General features: G+C 47.8%; 1 protein-coding gene across 2 annotated transcripts; it reads right to left on the bottom strand.

Annotated features, from left to right (window-relative positions):
- Window positions 1–1,390: 1,390 nt before the first annotated feature.
- On the bottom strand, window positions 1,391–16,254 carry LOC136587975 (glutathione S-transferase P 1-like). 2 transcript variants are annotated; one of them, XM_066586832.1, is made up of 8 exons: window positions 16,135–16,254; window positions 10,520–10,555; window positions 6,297–6,409; window positions 4,992–5,079; window positions 4,780–4,883; window positions 3,886–3,993; window positions 2,075–2,271; window positions 1,391–1,525 (listed from the first exon to the last, which is right to left on the bottom strand). In XM_066586832.1, exons 1-7 carry the CDS (start codon window positions 16,196–16,198, stop codon window positions 2,089–2,091), a joined length of 696 nt encoding a protein of 231 aa, XP_066442929.1. In that variant the 5' UTR covers window positions 16,199–16,254; the 3' UTR covers window positions 1,391–1,525; window positions 2,075–2,088. The 2 variants fall into 2 exon arrangements, with proteins under 2 accessions (XP_066442929.1, XP_066442928.1); XM_066586831.1 differs by having other exon boundaries at window positions 1,391–2,271.
- Window positions 16,255–17,292: the final 1,038 nt, after the last annotated feature.

The raw sequence follows: 17,292 nt of genomic DNA, 5'->3' as shown, positions 1-17,292 counted from the left end.
CAGATCCTCACTCCGCTGGTGCTTGTCGTCAGATAACCTTTCGAGGGCATCATGGAACCTGGAACCCGCGATAATAATACAACGGACGCGAGCGCCAAAGGGTGGGGGATCCACTTTGAAGGCGGTCATATACAGGGTACATGGGAACCTCATGAGAGATCCAGTTCTTCTAACTTTAAAGAGCTTAACGCGGTATGGAAATCCCTACGTAGCCTGCAATCGTTTTTAGGGATGAAGCATGTGAGGATCTTTTCCGATAACATGACGGCAGTGTCACTCATTCGCCACCAGGGTACCACCAGGAATCCTTTTCTTCAGCACCTGGCGGGAAGGATCCTTCAGTGGGCGGAACTCATAACCAGGCCACTGTGGGCCTTCCACATAAAAGGAGCCGAAAATTCAGCCGCGGACTTTCTAAGAAGGAAGAAAGTGGACCCAGGAGAGTGGTAACTCCATCCCGAGGTGTTCAACCTTCTCGTGACAAAATGGGGGGGGTACCCGAAATCGACCTGTTTGCATCAAACACAAACACCAATGCCGTCTTTTCTTTTCCCGAGGCTAGGAGAAACAAGCCTTAGGCACGGACGCTCTCTCTCACCCCTGGGGCTGGGACTTAGCGTACACTTTTCCCCCTTTACCACTGATCCCGCTTGTTCTAAGGAAATTGCTACGGTCAGACCTGTTGGAAATTTTAGTAGCGCCTTATTGGCCCAAAAGACCTTGGTTTCCTCTCCTAAGATCTCTGTCAGTGGGTGAGCCGTTCCATCTTCTGCCAAGGGTCCTCTCCTCTACCCGGAGGTTCACAAGTTCAGGCTTATGGCCTGGATCTTGAATGGGTAAAATTCTTAGGAAAGGGTCTATCGTCCCATGTGATTGCTACTATTTGTGAGAGCCTTAAGCCCTCAACGAAAAAGATTTATTCCAAAGTCTGGAGAAAATTTTCGGAATGGATAGGTCAGGACATCGAGCAGTTAGACCAGCCAGACACCTGTAAGATTTTAGATTTCCCCCAGGCGGGCCTGGATAATTGGTTGAGTCTGAATACCCTCAAAGTCTAAATGGAGACTTTAGGGGCATTCTTTGATCTCGCGCTTGCCGAGCATAGGTGGATTAGAAGGTTTCTTAGAGGGGGCGACTAGATTGCATCCATTTACAAGGCGTACGGCACCAGTGAATGACATCACTGAATGGCTGTGATTGGCTCATCGAACGCCGGCTGTGATTGGCTGCGGGCGGTCGATGAGCCAATCACAGCGCTCGCTTTGCTGGAGGTGGGGTATTCAAAGCCTCATCACTTTAGGGTATAGATGGAAGTTTGACTACTGTGTCAACAGGAAACTCCGAGCCTGCCGTCTGGTGCCAGAAAACAAGAAGTGAGACGAGTCGCACCGAAAATTAATCTAGTTTATTCCTAAACATTGAATAATAAACAAAAACAAACAAAACAAAAATGCTTGTTTAGGCAGTGAGTAGAGTCTGGGGCCCGTAGATACATCGTGGGGCTGATACTGGTTGTAAACATTTAGGCCTCCTTCCCACGAGCGTGACGGGCTCCGCAGCGTAATATTCCGCTGTGAAGCCCGTCACGGCGCCCCCCAGAGCCCCTATACTTACCTGCGGGAGATAGCGTGAAATCGCTTCCCCGCCCACCGCCGCGCGTCACCGCCCGTCACCGCCCACCGCCCTCGCGTCACCAGCCGTGTCACGTGCACGGCCGGCCGTGTCACGTGACGTGGCCGGACCGCGTCATTTGGCGTCATATGACGCTCGGCGGTGGGCGGGAAAGCGTTTTTTCACGCTATCTCCCGCTGGTTACAGCGGGAGATAGCGTGAATGGACGGCTTCCATTGACTGCAATGGAAGCCGTCAGTGCGTACAGCCCGTCCTCACCCGCAGAAAATAGAGCATGCTGCGGGTGAGGACGGGAGAAATCGCGGTGCGTAATTCCGCGCTGGAATTACGCATCGTGAGCATTGTGCTATTAGGTTCAATAGAACCTAATAGCTGCGGGCAACGCAGCGGATTTTCGCCGCGAATTACGCGGCGGAAATCCGTTCGTGGGAAGGAGGCCTTACTGGCCACTTCTATTTACATTTTAGGCACAACAGGTCGGTTAATCCGAGCTTCAGATTTCAAGTATTCACTAAGTTTAGGGCGGGAAGCAATGCGATCCATGAATGCAGTAAGCAGAGGAAATGATGACACGCAATCTGGGAATAAGTAAAGGTGACAGTACAGGAGGTCCAGGAGGTTGTAATCTGCATACGAGATCTGTGGGAAGAAGGAGCACAAATCAGTAATTAATATACACTCTGTACCCACACTTTCATTTAACCCCTTAGAGACCGGACACTTTTTAGGGATATTATTACCCATGTGGTGGTTTTACGGCCCTATTATATTTTCTTCTGCTACAAAAATTATTTATGCTGCGTTCATTTCTCTGTAACATATAGGACGATTTTTTTTTTTTATATATTTCTTTTCTGTTGTTTAGTTTCATTATGGGTAAAAAACTAAAAAAAAAAGTTTTTAATCTATAATAGTTTCTTTTTAAAATTTGTATATTTACACTAAAATAAAGCACAGAAATTGGTTCCTCATTTTGTTTCAGGATGTTTTAGTATATAATTTGTATAATCCCGGATTACTTGGCGCATATGGCGACAGTGTTGGGTCTTTTTATTTTTTTTCAAATATATTTTTAGTTTACTCTGTAATTTTTTTTAACTATCTATGTCCCCAATGGGGTCATATAAGACCTTGGGGGGGTCATTCACATTGTCTTTTTCTTCTTTTAATTTCACTTTGAGGCTGCATTCACACAAACGTATATTGGCTTGGTTTTCACGCCGAGGGGGGGTGGGGTGGAAGAGCCTGAAGCAGGAACTGAGCTCCTGCCCCCTCTCTGCCTCCTCTCCGCCCCTCTGCACTATTTGCAATGAGAAGATACAGGGCGGGGCTAAGGCCCGAGAATTAGCCCTGCCCCCGTCCCGCCTCTTCCCATTGCAAATAGTGCAGAGGGGCGGAGAGGAGGCAGAGAGGGGGCGGGAGCTCAGTTCCTGCTCCTGGCTCTTCCAGCCTCCCTCCCCTGTAGATGAAGACGACGTATATCGGCTCTGCGTAAAAACCGAGCCGATATACGTTCGTGTGAATGCACCCTTAAATTGTAGCTGGGGCATCCATAGGAGCCCCAGTTACAGGGAAAACACCTAACCCTAGTGTGATAGTGATTACTAAGAGTTAATCTGGCTTAGCTAGGATCCTGCAGCTCTGCTATGGCAGTGGGCATCCAGCATTCGCTTTTTTTTTCCCGGGATGAATAGCAGAAGTAACACTTCCACTTTTGCGATTTACCATATATTGCTCATTGAGTGCTATGTAGCCTCCAAAAGAGAAGGCAGAAGTGACTAAAAATCGCTTCTCCTCCGGGTCCTTAGCTGTGACTGACACCCAAGGACCCGACTTAATATTGCAGGAGCTTTAATCCCATTTTTACCATTGGCTGGAATTAAAGCCCAGAATCAAGTGCCGTAAATTTACAGTACGTGGCCCTATCATAGTGACCTCCATTGATCACTTGCCTGAATGAACAAACCAAGCACTGTGCGCCGTCAGCTGAGATCGTCTTTAGGCTGTTCTGGTAGAATCGTTAATATTGGCACAATGCTCAGTTGAGTGCTTCTGCCTCTTTGTTCCACTGACAGTTGGGGGGCATATATTTTATATTACAGACACAGGCCTATAGACCCTGTTTTTACACTTTAATAGACTGTGGCTTTACAGCTGGTTGGCAACCATGGACCTGACTGCCAACCCCTCCGAACAATGGCCAATTGGACTGTTTTTACAAAACCATTTGTATTTTAGTGTAGTGGTCATTACCTTATCTCCAACTACATATTTGGTTCCATTACAGTTCTGGGAAAGAATCTTCTCAAATGCTGGCAAGTGTTTGGCAAGTTCAGTTGCATACTTCTCTTTACCCGTCTCCTGTAAAATAAAGTATTCTGAAGTGTATAAAGCATATGTGTTCCATCTCACACCTGTCTACATGAAGCTATACATAGCGGCAATGTATAACTGCATCTCCTAATCTATAGTAAAGGAGACCTGCTACATTGTATCAGGTGTCCCCTGTTAATGTCCGGTGTTCAGCCCATCGGTCATCACACAGACAGAATGTTCAAGTGCTATCTAATGTGAGTTGTACCCAAGAATCTCCGACACAACTTTTAAATCGCCCATGTACATGTACCCTAAGTTGTATTCTAACTCCTTCCCAACATGTGACATTCATATACCTCACATGTCACAGGGGAAAGTATGAAGCAGGCTCAGTAACTGAGCCCTCTCCATATCCATTGGAGTCCAGCTCTGTTATAAAGCTGACCTTCACCTGTAATGGCCAGAAGTGGAGATAACTCCGATCCCAGCCACATAACCCCACAGTTGTTACTGACTTTAGCATCCAAGCAGCTAGACACAAGGAGGGGGTGCCAAAAATGACTGTGGCAGAAAGTAGTTAGTTATTGAAATCATGCTCACTGTGGGCTTATCAGTCCAGTGGGCGGTCCCACTCCATGATTGACAAGTATCTCTGCATGCACTTCGCCCACTGGACTCAAGCTCAGACAAAGCAATTAACAGAAAAAGGTTTGGTACTGCAGTTTAGTCCATGCAGTGTATTATAGCTGAGCTGCATTACTATTTTTTATTCCAGGGAAATCCATTTAATTAGAATTAAAGTTTTTGTGCCCATTTTTTTGGTATACATACAAGTTCAGTCATGAAAAAGCGGCTGTATTTCCCTCTCAGGTCTTCCACGCCATCATTCACCATGTCAATGAGCGCACTCTCCTGGTTGCTGCCCCCAGCAATACCTGAAAGAATACCAGACGTAGTTAATGGACAAATCACATTAATAATATAAGACTACAATAGTTAGAGATCGTAAACAGAATTTCATTTATGGAAACATAAAAACTTACCATACTTGCGTGCAAGGTATCTCAGGATGCTATTGCTCTGATACAGAACAAAGTCTCCATCTTTTAACTGTGGCAGCTGACCGAAAACCTGCAAGACCCCAAAGATTGATACAACGGATGATAAAAAGAACAATAATCCCCCTCAGACACACATGCACCATTTTTCTGCTTTATTATTGAGTGACGCGTATGCACTGGCGTCCCCTAGTGGTGGCCTCAGGCAGCCTGAATTTTACATTTACCTCTATTTTGTTTATGTAGGGGATCTGAGGTTCTGTATCAGAAAAAAATGGAGCTTTAATCACTGCTAGTATATCTTAGGAAATACATCAGCACAGAAGTGTGAACATGTGCCATAGTAAAAGTCATCAGACTTAAAATGGGTGTTCCACAAAATTAAAGGGGTTTTCCATTTGCCTTTGAAAATGTAAGGGCAGGGGCAGATGTGGGAAAACAACAAACACAGCAGTACTTGCCTGTCCTCGGCGATCCAGCACTGCAGTCCCACAGTTGTCCGGGTGTCTGTTGACAGCAGTAGTCAGGTGACTGCTGCCTGCCAATCAGAGGCCAATGCATTACCAGGTGGAACTTCTGGCACCCAGGATCTGAGCATTGATGCCAGGAGTACAGGCGGTGACATTGCGACCTCGATTAACAGGCAGTGATCACCTGACTTCCACTGTCAATAGAAACTGGGACAATGATGGGGCTGCAATGTTGGATCGCCAGAAATGGGTAAGTATTTGTTATTTTCCCACATCTGCACCCGCCATTAAATTTTCAAAAAGTAACGTTCAACCCCTTTAAGTTATCCCCTATCCAGAAGATAGGGGATAACTATGTGATGACTAGGGGTCTAAGCACTGGGACCCCTGCAGAGGAGGAGAGCAGGAGATAGATGAGCACTTGAAGTTGGCCATCTATGGTGGTCCTATTCAAATGACTAGAGTGGTGGCACACATCATGCCATCCATTTATGGACGCTCCAGACTCCATCCTCCTGATTAGCAGGGCTGCCACACCAATCAGCTAGTTATACCCTATATTGTGGATAGAAGAAGCTATTTAGTGGGCCAACCCCTCAGAGATTATTGCAGCCAGAGGCAAGACTGTGCAGCAGGAATGCAGCATATGATCACTGCTACGAAACCACCTTGCCAGGCATGCCTCACCAACAGCCAGGGTCAGACTGGCCCACCAGAGGGCAGCAGGTAGGTCAAGAAGGTCCTGGCACCATAATGAGCCTCTGCTATGTCTCTATGAAATAGTATTTTATTTGTATAATATAGCACCAAAGTAACTCACAGCTTGTTGCTTAAGGTCAGATTTTCCTTCCAACCATTCTGCAATTGGCACCACCTCTTCTTTCCATGTAGCTCCTTGATCTGCAAGTAGCATACGTATGCCCTCAGCTCTACCTATAAGGAAATATTGCGTGTTTTAGTAAATCAGAGAAGCAAGGAAGATTGTGAAGTAGGTTGCAAGGGTCTTAAAAAAGGGTTTTCTCTTTTCCCAGTAAGACCTCATGTCAATGGGGAAAATCAGGCCCGCCGCGGATTCTCCATGCAGAATCCTGCAGCGGGTCCCTCCTTTCCCGGGGACATGAGGCTAAAACTAAGATTAATTTCACCTGTCCGGACGCTGCGGATCTTCCCTCCGTCTCAGCCGGATCTTCTTCCTTCGGCCTTGCGGATGTGCCCGGCACGCCGGCAGCGTGCCGCGCACATGCGCCGGGCGCATCCGCCGGGCCACAGAAAGAAGATCTGTCCGCGACGGAGGGAAGATCCGCAGCGTCCGGACAGGTGAGTTTTAATTCAGGTACGGGTGTTCCGCGGATCCGGACGGCTTCCATAGGCTTCAATAGAAGCCTGCGGGAGCCGTCCCCGCGGGAGACCCACACTAAAATGGAGAATGTTGCGGTTTTTTTCCCGCACGCGCAATCTGCGCCTCGAGGGGAAAATGACATCCCCAGGTATGTAACTACCTGCGGGTGTCCAATGCATCCCTATGGGGCGCGGATCCGCGTGCGGGAGAAACGCAGCGGATTTTAAATCTTTTTTTTACCGTGGACATGAGGCCTAACAATGGCACTTCTTCTCCCATGTCTGTCACTGGAATGGCAACTCGGTTCCATTCATTTACAATAGCAAACAGCCTGTGACTAAAGCCCTATTTACATAGGATGATTGTCGCTCAAAATTTGTGCAAACTATGTAAATGCTACCATTGTTTGCTTGTCGATCAAACAAAATCCATCATTTGGCCGGAGAGCTGATAGCACACTGTGATTCTCCACGGGAGCGCTGATAACATTGTATTCAGCTGCTGTCCCGCGGCAGAACAATGGAGCTGTATACAGATAACAGACCACCTTCTGTTTTCCGCATACAGCTCAGGGAGGCTCATTTACATGCAAATGAAACTAATAAGCAACTAATGGGCAATAATGTCCATTAGCAGCTTATGCAAAATGATCGCTCAAACTGTCAATCATCCTATTTTTTAAACTAATTTTGAGCTGTCATCTTTGCATGTAAATGGGGCTTAAGGCCACATGCACACAGGCGGGTCGGATTCCGCATGCGGGAGCCTGTAGTGCAGTGTTTCTCAACTCCAGTCCTCAGGACCCCCAACAGGTCATGTTTTCAAGATGGCCTATAGTAAGAACACTGGTAGCAATGTCTGAGGCACTGACAATAATTACATCATCTGTGCAATACTAAGGAAATCCTGAAGACATGGCCTGTTTTGGGGTCCTGAGGACTGGAGTTGAGAAACACTGCTGTAGTGGAATCCGACCCTGTGCGCAGCCAATATCCGCCTCTACCTGTATTTTCTTCTTTTCTTCTGTACTGCGGATGGTTCACACGGCCGTTGGACATGCACAGTAAAGATTTTTAGATTCCTGCTTTTCCCATGGAATCCGTGGTCCTTCTGCAATCTCAATGGCGATAGGCCGTGGGTCGGACGACTTCCGTTGATTTTAATGGAAGCCGTCCGTGCGGGAACTGCAGTAAAATGGAGCATGCTGCGATTTTTCATCCACAAGCGGAAACTGCAATTGGTTCCACTCATGTGCATGAAGAATCATTTTCTATAGCATGCTATGGAGGGTTATTGCTGCGGAATCCGAAGCAAGAATCCACCCGTGTGCATGAGGCCAGAGAGCAGCACTGTTTCGGGAGACAAGCAGACCCTTTTTTCTGAACCAGGACAATTCCTTCAACAATTATAAGGCTGCTGTGTTCACTTGGGACATGTTTGATATTGACTAACTAACTAAAAGAAGCCCAGCAGTGTATACATAATATACTAGAGGGTGTGGACGGCAGGTAGATTTGTTCATATACACAGTAGCTGCTTAGAAAATGATGGTGGCAAACACTAAGTCCAAAAGGGGAAGTGTAGTGGCCCAGAGCTAGCGGGGCCCCTCCATAAGTGTGAATGTGTTTGTCTTGTGCAATTGTATTGTCAGTGTCTTCTATGTGTATGCATTTGATGTGTATTGCACCTCTGCGGCACTGAATGGGCTAACGTCTGGGTTATGTCTGAGAAATGTATCATGTTGTAAGTCATGTGGTCGTGCTATGTACATGTGTTTGCAATGATGCTGTGCAAGGCAGTCCAAGAGACTCTGGGAAATCAGTCTGAGTCTGCAAGAGTGCAAGCAGTGAAGCCTGTCTTAGGCCGGCTTCACACTGGCGATAGGCTATTTTGCGTTGCGAGAGTGAGTGAAAACGCATGAAAATGAAACCAATGATTTTTAATGGTTTCATTCTCATTTGCGATGCCTTCACTGCACACTCGCAGCGCTAGGAAAAAGCAGCACTATCGCTCATTGAAAACATAGACAGTACATCGCGCTCCTCTGCTATAGCTGTGACAGCTGTGGCAGAGGTCCACAATGCTATCCATTGCTTTCAATGGGCCTAGCGCTGCTGCAGCCCTGTTGCAAGCAATGGGTTGGAAAAAGCGCTAGGAAAAAGCAGCGCTATCGCCCATTGTTTTCAATGGGTCCGGCACCAGCAGCGCTGGCCCCATTGAAAACATAGGCAGTACATCGCATTCCCGACACTGCTGTAACAGCTGTGGCAGAGGTCCACAATGCTATCCATAGCTTTCAATGGGGCTAGCTGTAAAGAAAAGGGAAAAAAAATGGCTGAGAGCTGCCTGTGATTGGCTGAGCGCTGTGACCAATCACAGGCAGCGCTCACCTGTCAATCAATAACGGCTGGGTGCCACCCCTGATTGGTTACAGCGCTCAGCCAATCAGGACAGTGCCTTCTGGGGGCAGGGATTTTTCAATCCCCGGCTTCCAGAAGATGTCTGCCGGGGCCGGAGAGAAGAGCTGGACCACTCTTCTAGGTGAATTAATTTTTTTTAAACTTTTCTTTACAGCTAGAGAAGATTTTCAGGGAAGGGCTTATATTTCAAGCCCTTCTCTGAAAATCATTGCTGTGGTGCTAGTCTGAAACCCATTGCTTGCAACAGGGCTGCAGCAGCGCTAGGCCCATTGAAAGCAATGGATAGCATTGTGGACCTCTGCCACAGCTGTCACAGCTATAGCAGAGGTTTGCTTCATCCCCGCAGTTCCCGCGGGGATGAGAAATCTCCTGCCATAGCTGTGACAGCTGTGTCAGGGGAGCGCGATGTACTGTCTATGTTTTCAATGAGCGATAGCGCTGCTTTTTCCTAGCACTGCGAGTGTGCAGTGAAGTCATTGCAAATGAGAATGAAACCATTGGTTTTATTTTCATGCGTTTTCACTCACTTTGCAACACAAAATAGCTTATCACCAGTGTGAAACCAGCCTTAAAAAGAAAAAGGAACTTTTATTAAGTAAGAGAAAGTGTGCCTAATCTTATGAGGATCCCCAGAATGGAAGAGGCTGAACGATGGCCTGATGTCTGCCCTACACCCAATTCACCCAGGCTATCTCGGTGCTAGTATGGAGTACTTAAAGAGAGGAGCTGCCATGCAACGTCTAAATGTGAGTGTGTGCCGGTAGAGAGCTGGAGAGAAAGTGAAGAAATGTTGCCGGGAGCAGAATCCCACAGATAACTGGGACTGTGGCTTCTTCTGCCATCCTGAGAAATCCTCCCTTTCACACCACTATCCTGTATGGCACATGTGTTATGCTGCCTGATGTAACGTTTATAGATTGTTAATAGTTTATCCAAGTAAACGAGTTCTACCGACCATTCCCAGTTTTGCTCAGAAAGTTATCTCTGGGTATGTGGACTATTTATTACAACTTCTGGATTCACTGCAGTGGATGGAACAGTGGCGTCACGAGTGACAAGGACTTGAAGGTAAACCATGGATTGGGTTTTTCCTATGAAACTCCCCCAGAAGTAACTTGGTTGGGTTCCCCTGCTACCCCCTGGGGAGGAGATGGTAGAGCCTGTGACAAGGCCACAATCTACCCAGCTATCTCCTCGGCTGTGGGCCCACTCCTTGGATGCTGCAGAAGTCCCTCTAATTTACAGGTAAATTAGTAACAGGTATAATTTGTATCATCTACTTACCCCTATGTGGCAAATAGGTGATAACATATCCACTCACTAGAAAAGATGAAGAGTGAAATGTTAATATGGGTTCATATCCACAGGTGTGTGCATACATAGAGGAAGAGGCTGCTGGAGGAAGTACCCCCACCGGCTTTATCCTTAATTTTAATGGGTGCTGAAATCCCCTCCCCGCAGGTCCTATAAACAAGGGTGTGTGGAATAAACACAAGGAACTTGGAAAACAGATGGAGCGAACACACCCGACGTCCTTCTGCCCAGGTGCTTAGCTCATTAGCTAGATCTTCTTATCTTACATGTTATGAAGAATGCGACCATTTCAGGAGAGAAAACTGATAGAGGAAGAAATTAAGGCTGGGTTCACACAGGGCGGATTTGTGGCGGAAATTCCGTCCGGAACTTCGCCGCAGCAAATCCGCCTGCGGCCGCTAATCCCGGCATTAGTCAGCCATGTAGACAAGATTTCTCAGAAATGTCATCCACACGGGACGGCGAATCTGTCACGGCAAAGCTGGCAAAAGCCGGCGCTGCGGGGCGGATTTACTGGCTGCAGCATGTCCATTCTTCTTTTTTTTTAATTCTTTATTTTCAGATTTTAATACAAAACACAGTTACCAAACACACACTTCGGGTCTCGGCATAGCAATTGTGTGGTACATATGATTAATGTCGTTTGCAGCGTTCTTGGAGTCTTTTTTAGAGAGGAGCGAGCGTACTCGGATAAGCACTACTCGCTCGAGTAATTTGCTTTATCCGAGTATCGCTGTGCTCGTCCCTGAAGATTCGGGTGCCGGCACGGAGCGGGGAGCTGCAGGGGAGAGTGGGGAGGAACGGAGGGGAGATCTTTCTCTCCCGCCCGCTCTCCCCTGCAACTCACCTGTCAGCCGCAGCGGCACCCGAATCTTCAGGGACGAGCACAGCGATACTCAGATAAAGCACATTACTCGAGCGAGTAGTGCTTTTCCGAGTACGCTCGCTCATCTCTAGTCTTTTTCTTTTGTGAATCTTTCAAGTATCTGGCTGTCTGAGTTGATTCACTTGTCTTTGTCAGTGTCAATACTTTTTCTCAGTTACTTAGTGACACTTGTTTGCTGCTAAAACTCTAAACTCTATAAACTCAGTTTAAACCTTCACTTGGATGTTGGACAGAAAACATTAGGGATTTTTGAGGGAGTGGTATAGGCTGGCGGGGTGGGTAGGAAGAGGAACCTGGGTCTGTGGTGGCGTGGGGGGTGCAACTTTATGCCCTCGACTCATTAGTTTCCAGTACACTCTCCATTTTTTTTTTTTCCGTTGCGGCCGCGCTCTTCTCTGTAAGAGCACCGGCTGCAACAGAAAAGCGCGCTGCAGCCAAACCGCGAGATTTTCGCCTGGGCATACACCCTGTGAGAACCCAGCCTAAGGGCGCATTCAGACGACCGTATATCAGCCGCGTATTATTGCAGGCCGATATACGGCGTCCCTCTCTGCAGGGGGAGGAGACTGGAAGATCCGGGAGCAATGCTCTGAGCTCCCACCCCCTCTCTGCTTCCTCCCCACCCCCCTGCACTATTTTTAATGAGGAGAGGCAGGGTGGGGCTAATTCCCGAACTTAGCCCCGCCCCGCCTCCTCTAATTGCAAATAGTGCAGAGGGGCGGAAAGGGGCGGAAAGGAGCCAATATCCTTTAGGGTGCATTCAGACGACCGTATACTTTCACACGGGACAGAATTAGTCCATGCAGACATTTCTGTGTCACACGGTTATCTTTATATGGGTTGAATTCCGCACCTGTTAAAATTTACACATTTTTTTCAAAACCGCAAGATTAAATTCCGGATTGGAGAAGCTTACTGCTGTGGAATTAAGGACGTTTTGTGGAATTCTTGTTGTGGATTTCTAACAAACAGGAGATGTAATTCCAAAATTAAAATCTGCGGAAAAAATTCAAGAAATTTTGCAAGACGTTTTGCAGAACACATTCCGCAGTTAAAAATGCAAAAAAACCCAAACCACACTAATGCTGCTCTCGCGCATTCAACAGCATTTTTTAAATCACCCCATCATTGCAATGGGTGGTGGGGTGCGTTAAAAATAGCTGAAATGCATTAATATAGAGCAAACAGCGTTTACAAATCGGACGCTTGTTTGAAAAGCCCAATTGAAATCAATGGAGGTGTTTTACAGTGCTTACTGTGGCGTTTCAAACATCGCGCTAAATGCCGTAAAAAAAGGGCCTGGGTGAGAGCGGCCTAATAAACACTGCGTCCTGCAGCCTATTCTGTCACATGTGAAAGCCTCCTAGTAACTAGACTGTCTGCCTGTATTTGACTTGGATAAAGGATTTTTAATAAACTTTCTAATATACAGTAAAACCTGTACTAACGTTGGTAATCCATCCGAAAGCAAACGGTTTTACCTTAAACTGTTGCTACTAGAGGTAGTTATTTCTATAGGAATCAATGTAAATCCAATTAATTCGTTGTAGACATTCTAAAAAACACACTTACCACATTTATTGGAGAATAAATATGTTTTTTAATACCAAAACAATAATAAAGGAATCTAAAAGACTACTGTAAAGGATAAATGAACATTAACATGTTATTGTGTGTTATCTGCGGTGTTACATAGGACTGCAGGTCACATCTACTATATCATCTGTACTCAGAGTTATCACTGTGTTCTCTGTGCTATTACATAGGACTGCGGGTGACATCTGCTGTACTACAGTACTTCATCTGTCCTTAGCAGTATCACTGTGTTTCCTGTGCTGTTACATAGGACTGCAGGTGAGATCATTATCTGTCTTCAGCGTTATCACTGTGTTCTCTGTGCGGTTACATTAGAGTGAAATTGTACTATACTGTACTGTACTAGTGTATTACATGTTGCTGATGATGGAGAAGGGTAGGTTGAATTAGCAGCAGGAGGAGGAGCACCGAGCAGGAGATCACGTGAGTTCAGCAGCAAGGTCACGTGGGTCGGCACACACCGCTGTTATTAGATGCAACCAATGTTACTAGAGACAAAATTTTGGCTTAAAAAAACGGCCTTATTCGAGATCGGCCTTAGCAGATGCCTATGCTAGTAGAGGTTTTACTGTATTTAATAATAGGATTTTGCTTCCTTTTTTTAAAAAAAGTATTCCGGCTTGGCTTACAATTCCCAGTCATTGTTATAAGACTTGCATAAAAAGTCTGACATTGACTTGCAGGAATGCTGCCTTCCAGATATATTGTTCCATCTTCCCTAGTTGCATATATTTCCCAGAGAAACATGGATGGCTTTATTAGTCTCCTCACTCACCTTCTAGGTCAGTGATGGGGAACCTTTTAGAGACCGAGTGCCCAAACTGCAACCCAAAACCCACTTATTTACCGCAAAGTGGCAACATATCAGGCGGTGGGGCTTATCACGAGGTATGATTTTACCCCCGTCGTTCTAAAAAGGACAGGGCCGCTTCAAAATAGACAGCGTGCAAATTTTGACTACTTTTTGGATGCGGAAATACTGCAGAATGGCCTCAGCGGGAATTTCTGTGGAGCATTCTACCGCATTCAAAAAGCAGTCAAAATCTGCACGCTGTCTATTGTGAAACAGCCCTGTACATTTCCGTCACATGTAAACATACCCCAACGGTAATAGTGACCCCCCCCCCCCCAGCGCTATTAGTGACAACCCCACCCACCAGCGACCCCATCGATAATAATGACCCCCCTCCATCGGCCCCAGTAATAATAGTGACCCTCCCCCAGCGGTAATGGTGACAACCCACAGCGGCCCCCAGTGTCCTAGAGACATCCCACAGCGGCCCCCAGTGTCCTAGAGACATCCCATAGCGGCCCCCAGTGTCCTAGAGACATCCCACAGCGGCCCCCAGTGTCCTAGAGACATCCCACAGCGGCCCCCAGTGCCATAGAGACATCCCACAGCGGCTCCCAGTGCCATAGAGACATCCCACAGCGGCCCCCAGTGCCATAGAGACATCCCACAGCGGCCCCCAGTGCCATAGAGACATCCCACAGCGGCCCCCAGTGCCATAGAGACATCCCACAGCGGCCCCCAGTGCCATAGAGACATCCCACAGCGGCCCCCAGTGCCATAGAGACATCCCACAGCGGCCCCCAGTGCCATAGCGACATCCCACAGCGGCCCCCAGTGCCATAGCGACATCCCACAGCGGCCCCCAGTGCCATAGCGACATCCCACAGCGGCCCCCAGTGCCATAGCGACATCCCACAGCGGCCCCCAGTGCCATAGCGACATCCCACAGCGGCCCCCAGTGTCATAGCGACATCCCACAGTGGTCCCTAATATAATAGTGACATCCCACAGCAGCCCCAGTGTAATAGTGACATCCCACAGCGCCCCCTGGTGTAATAGTGACATCCCACAGCGCCCCCTGGTGTAATAGTGACATCCCACAGCGGCCCCCAATATAATAGTGACATCCCACAGCGGCCCCTGGTGTAATAGTGACATCCCACAGCGGCCCCTGGTGTAATAGGGACATCCCACAGCGGCCCCTGGTGTAATAGGGACATCCCACAGCGGCCCCTGGTGTAATAGGGACATCCCACAGCGGCCCCTGGTGTAATAGGGACATCCCACAGCGGCCCCTGGTGTAATAGGGACATCCCACAGCGGCCCCTGGTGTAATAGGGACATCCCATAGCGGCCAGTTGAAGCTCCGCTCCTCCTCTGCTCGGCGTTGCTGCTGGCACTGATCCCGGTGCACACTGTGACGTCAGTGTGCTGCTGGACACCTCCTCTCCTGATCTCACGGAACCAAGTAGGAGACATCAGGGGAGGATGGGGAGGGGGGGCGGGATCAGCGCCGATAGCAGCGCAATGAGTGAACACCAGCAGGGAGACGCGGCACCCCTGCCAGTATTCACTAACATGGTGAGCGGCTGTCTGTGACGTGTGCCAGCAGGGAGGGCTCTGTGTGCCACCTCTGGCACACGTGCCATAGGTTCACCACCACTGTTCTAGGTGCTCTCCTTAAGGAGAAATGATACCCTTCCTGACCAAAGAGTAAAGTTAACACACCCCTTCATTTTGTTCATTTTCTGACCCATATGGCAACTTCGCTGATTAATCAGTTGCTAAACAGAGAGAAATCAGTAGTGCAATACCTGACACTGCCTGCAGACAAGGGTGGCGCTGTTAGTGCACTGTATTATTTCCCAGTGTTTGCCCCTTATTTATCATAATTATGTAAATGAAATTCAGAAGGGATATAAGTATAAGGCCATGTTCACACGGGACAAAAATGCTGCAGAATATCCGCAGCAGAAAACTCCATAGCATTTCCGCATCCAAAACAGAGTCAAAATTAGTGCAGATTTTCTAGTGAGCAGGGTGCCTCTAGTCAGGTGATCCCGAAATGGCAGCAGCTGACCAGCAGTTCTGCGCTAACCGCTGGCCACAGGATGAAACACTGCGCTGCTAGCACAAAGATTTGGGAAGTGAGGGGAGAGCTGAAGCTGCTGAAATCAAATGCAGGTATGCAACTAATCTCAAGTCTTTTGCAGAAATGCTACAGATTTTGCAGAGGTATTTCAGCTATGTGTGAAACTACCCTCAGGCATCAAATAACCCCAGAGAGCCGATCAAAAGATGAAGCCTTACTTGTCTGACCACTTGTGTAGGGAGCGTCCTCCAGAAGCTGGTATGTAGTGTCTACTAGCAGCATACGCTACTGGTTTATATAGAAAGCTGCTTCAGCTGAGTCACAGTGAGAACCTCACAAGATTTACTAGAGGGAGGAGATACAAACACAGTAATGGCGGAACAAGTAGAGGAAAATTCAGAAGGGGGAGTGCGAGAAAATTATAGGTCATAAAACAGGTATATCCTAAAGTCTGAGGCGTGGTAGAAAGTAACTCCGACTTTTCTACAACAGTGTAGGCAATGAAAGGTGTGAGATATGGTAGTGGGGGTGTAGTGTCCCAGAACAGCATCCTAGACCCCTCCATGATTGTCATACATGTATTGTCTCATGTGGATGCACTGTGCAAATCTGTCATGTCAATCTTCTGTATGTGTGTTGCACAACTGCAGCGTCTGAGGGGTTAGCTCCCATAAAATCATTGCCTGTCAGCTCTGTCTGCCTGCTGAATGTATCTATTCTTACTGTGTCATGTGGTACAAGTGAGGTGATAAATGTGAGAATCTGGCCCCCTGCACACGGGCGCAAATTCACGCAGAATTTCCGCCCGTGGAAGCTGCCATAGCATTGCGTTAGTAAACGCAATCCTAGACAGATGGCCGCGGTTTGTCTGCGCGAAAACAAACCGCGGCATACTCTAATTCTGTGCGGGGCTCTGCGAGGCGCGCACAGAAACATCACTCCACAGCCGCCGGCTGCCTGGAAGCCGGCACATGAAAGAGCCGGAGCCGCCGGAGCAGATGAGTGCCACGCTGCTCTCTGCAGGCGCTCGGGTCGGGTCCCGCGGCGAGAATTCTCGCAGCCGAATCCGACCCGGCCGTCTGCAGGCAGCCTCTGAGAGCGGGAAGGAATTTGGTCTTCAATCTGTTTCGGAGCAGGGTTCCATTTTACGAGGCGCTGCTGATAGGTCTTTGGCTTTACCCAGAAAGAAACGAGATAGGAAGATGAAACATTACATTTATTCCACATCCTCTCCAGTGATGCCAACACATTTCTTACATCGGTATTCCAAGTTCTGCAAGCCTTGCAAAAAGAAGGATTTCTGTTGTGCCTCAAACCAGTCATCCGTAGCAGCCATGGCATCAGAAATGGTGTGAAATTTGGTACCCTTGAGGTGT

Source organism: Eleutherodactylus coqui, chromosome 13 (genome assembly GCF_035609145.1).
Source record: "Eleutherodactylus coqui strain aEleCoq1 chromosome 13, aEleCoq1.hap1, whole genome shotgun sequence".
Classification (NCBI taxonomy): Eukaryota; Metazoa; Chordata; class Amphibia; order Anura; family Eleutherodactylidae; genus Eleutherodactylus; species Eleutherodactylus coqui.
This window is presented reverse-complemented; position numbering and strand designations above follow the sequence as displayed.

What these genes read in the sequence shown, in the direction of transcription:
- LOC136587975 (XM_066586831.1), bottom strand. Translation starts at nt 16,198, where the DNA reads ATGCTGCTAGTAGACACTACATACCAGCTTCTGGAGGACGCTCCCTAC. An exon ending in ATACCTTGCACGCAAGTATG is followed by an intron (nt 4,884 to 4,991) that starts GTAAGTTTTTAT and finishes GTATTCTTTCAG; the next exon opens with GTATTGCTGGGGGCAGCAAC. An exon ending in AATATGTAGTTGGAGATAAG is followed by an intron (nt 2,272 to 3,885) that starts GTAATGACCACT and finishes TTCTTCCCACAG; the next exon opens with ATCTCGTATGCAGATTACAA.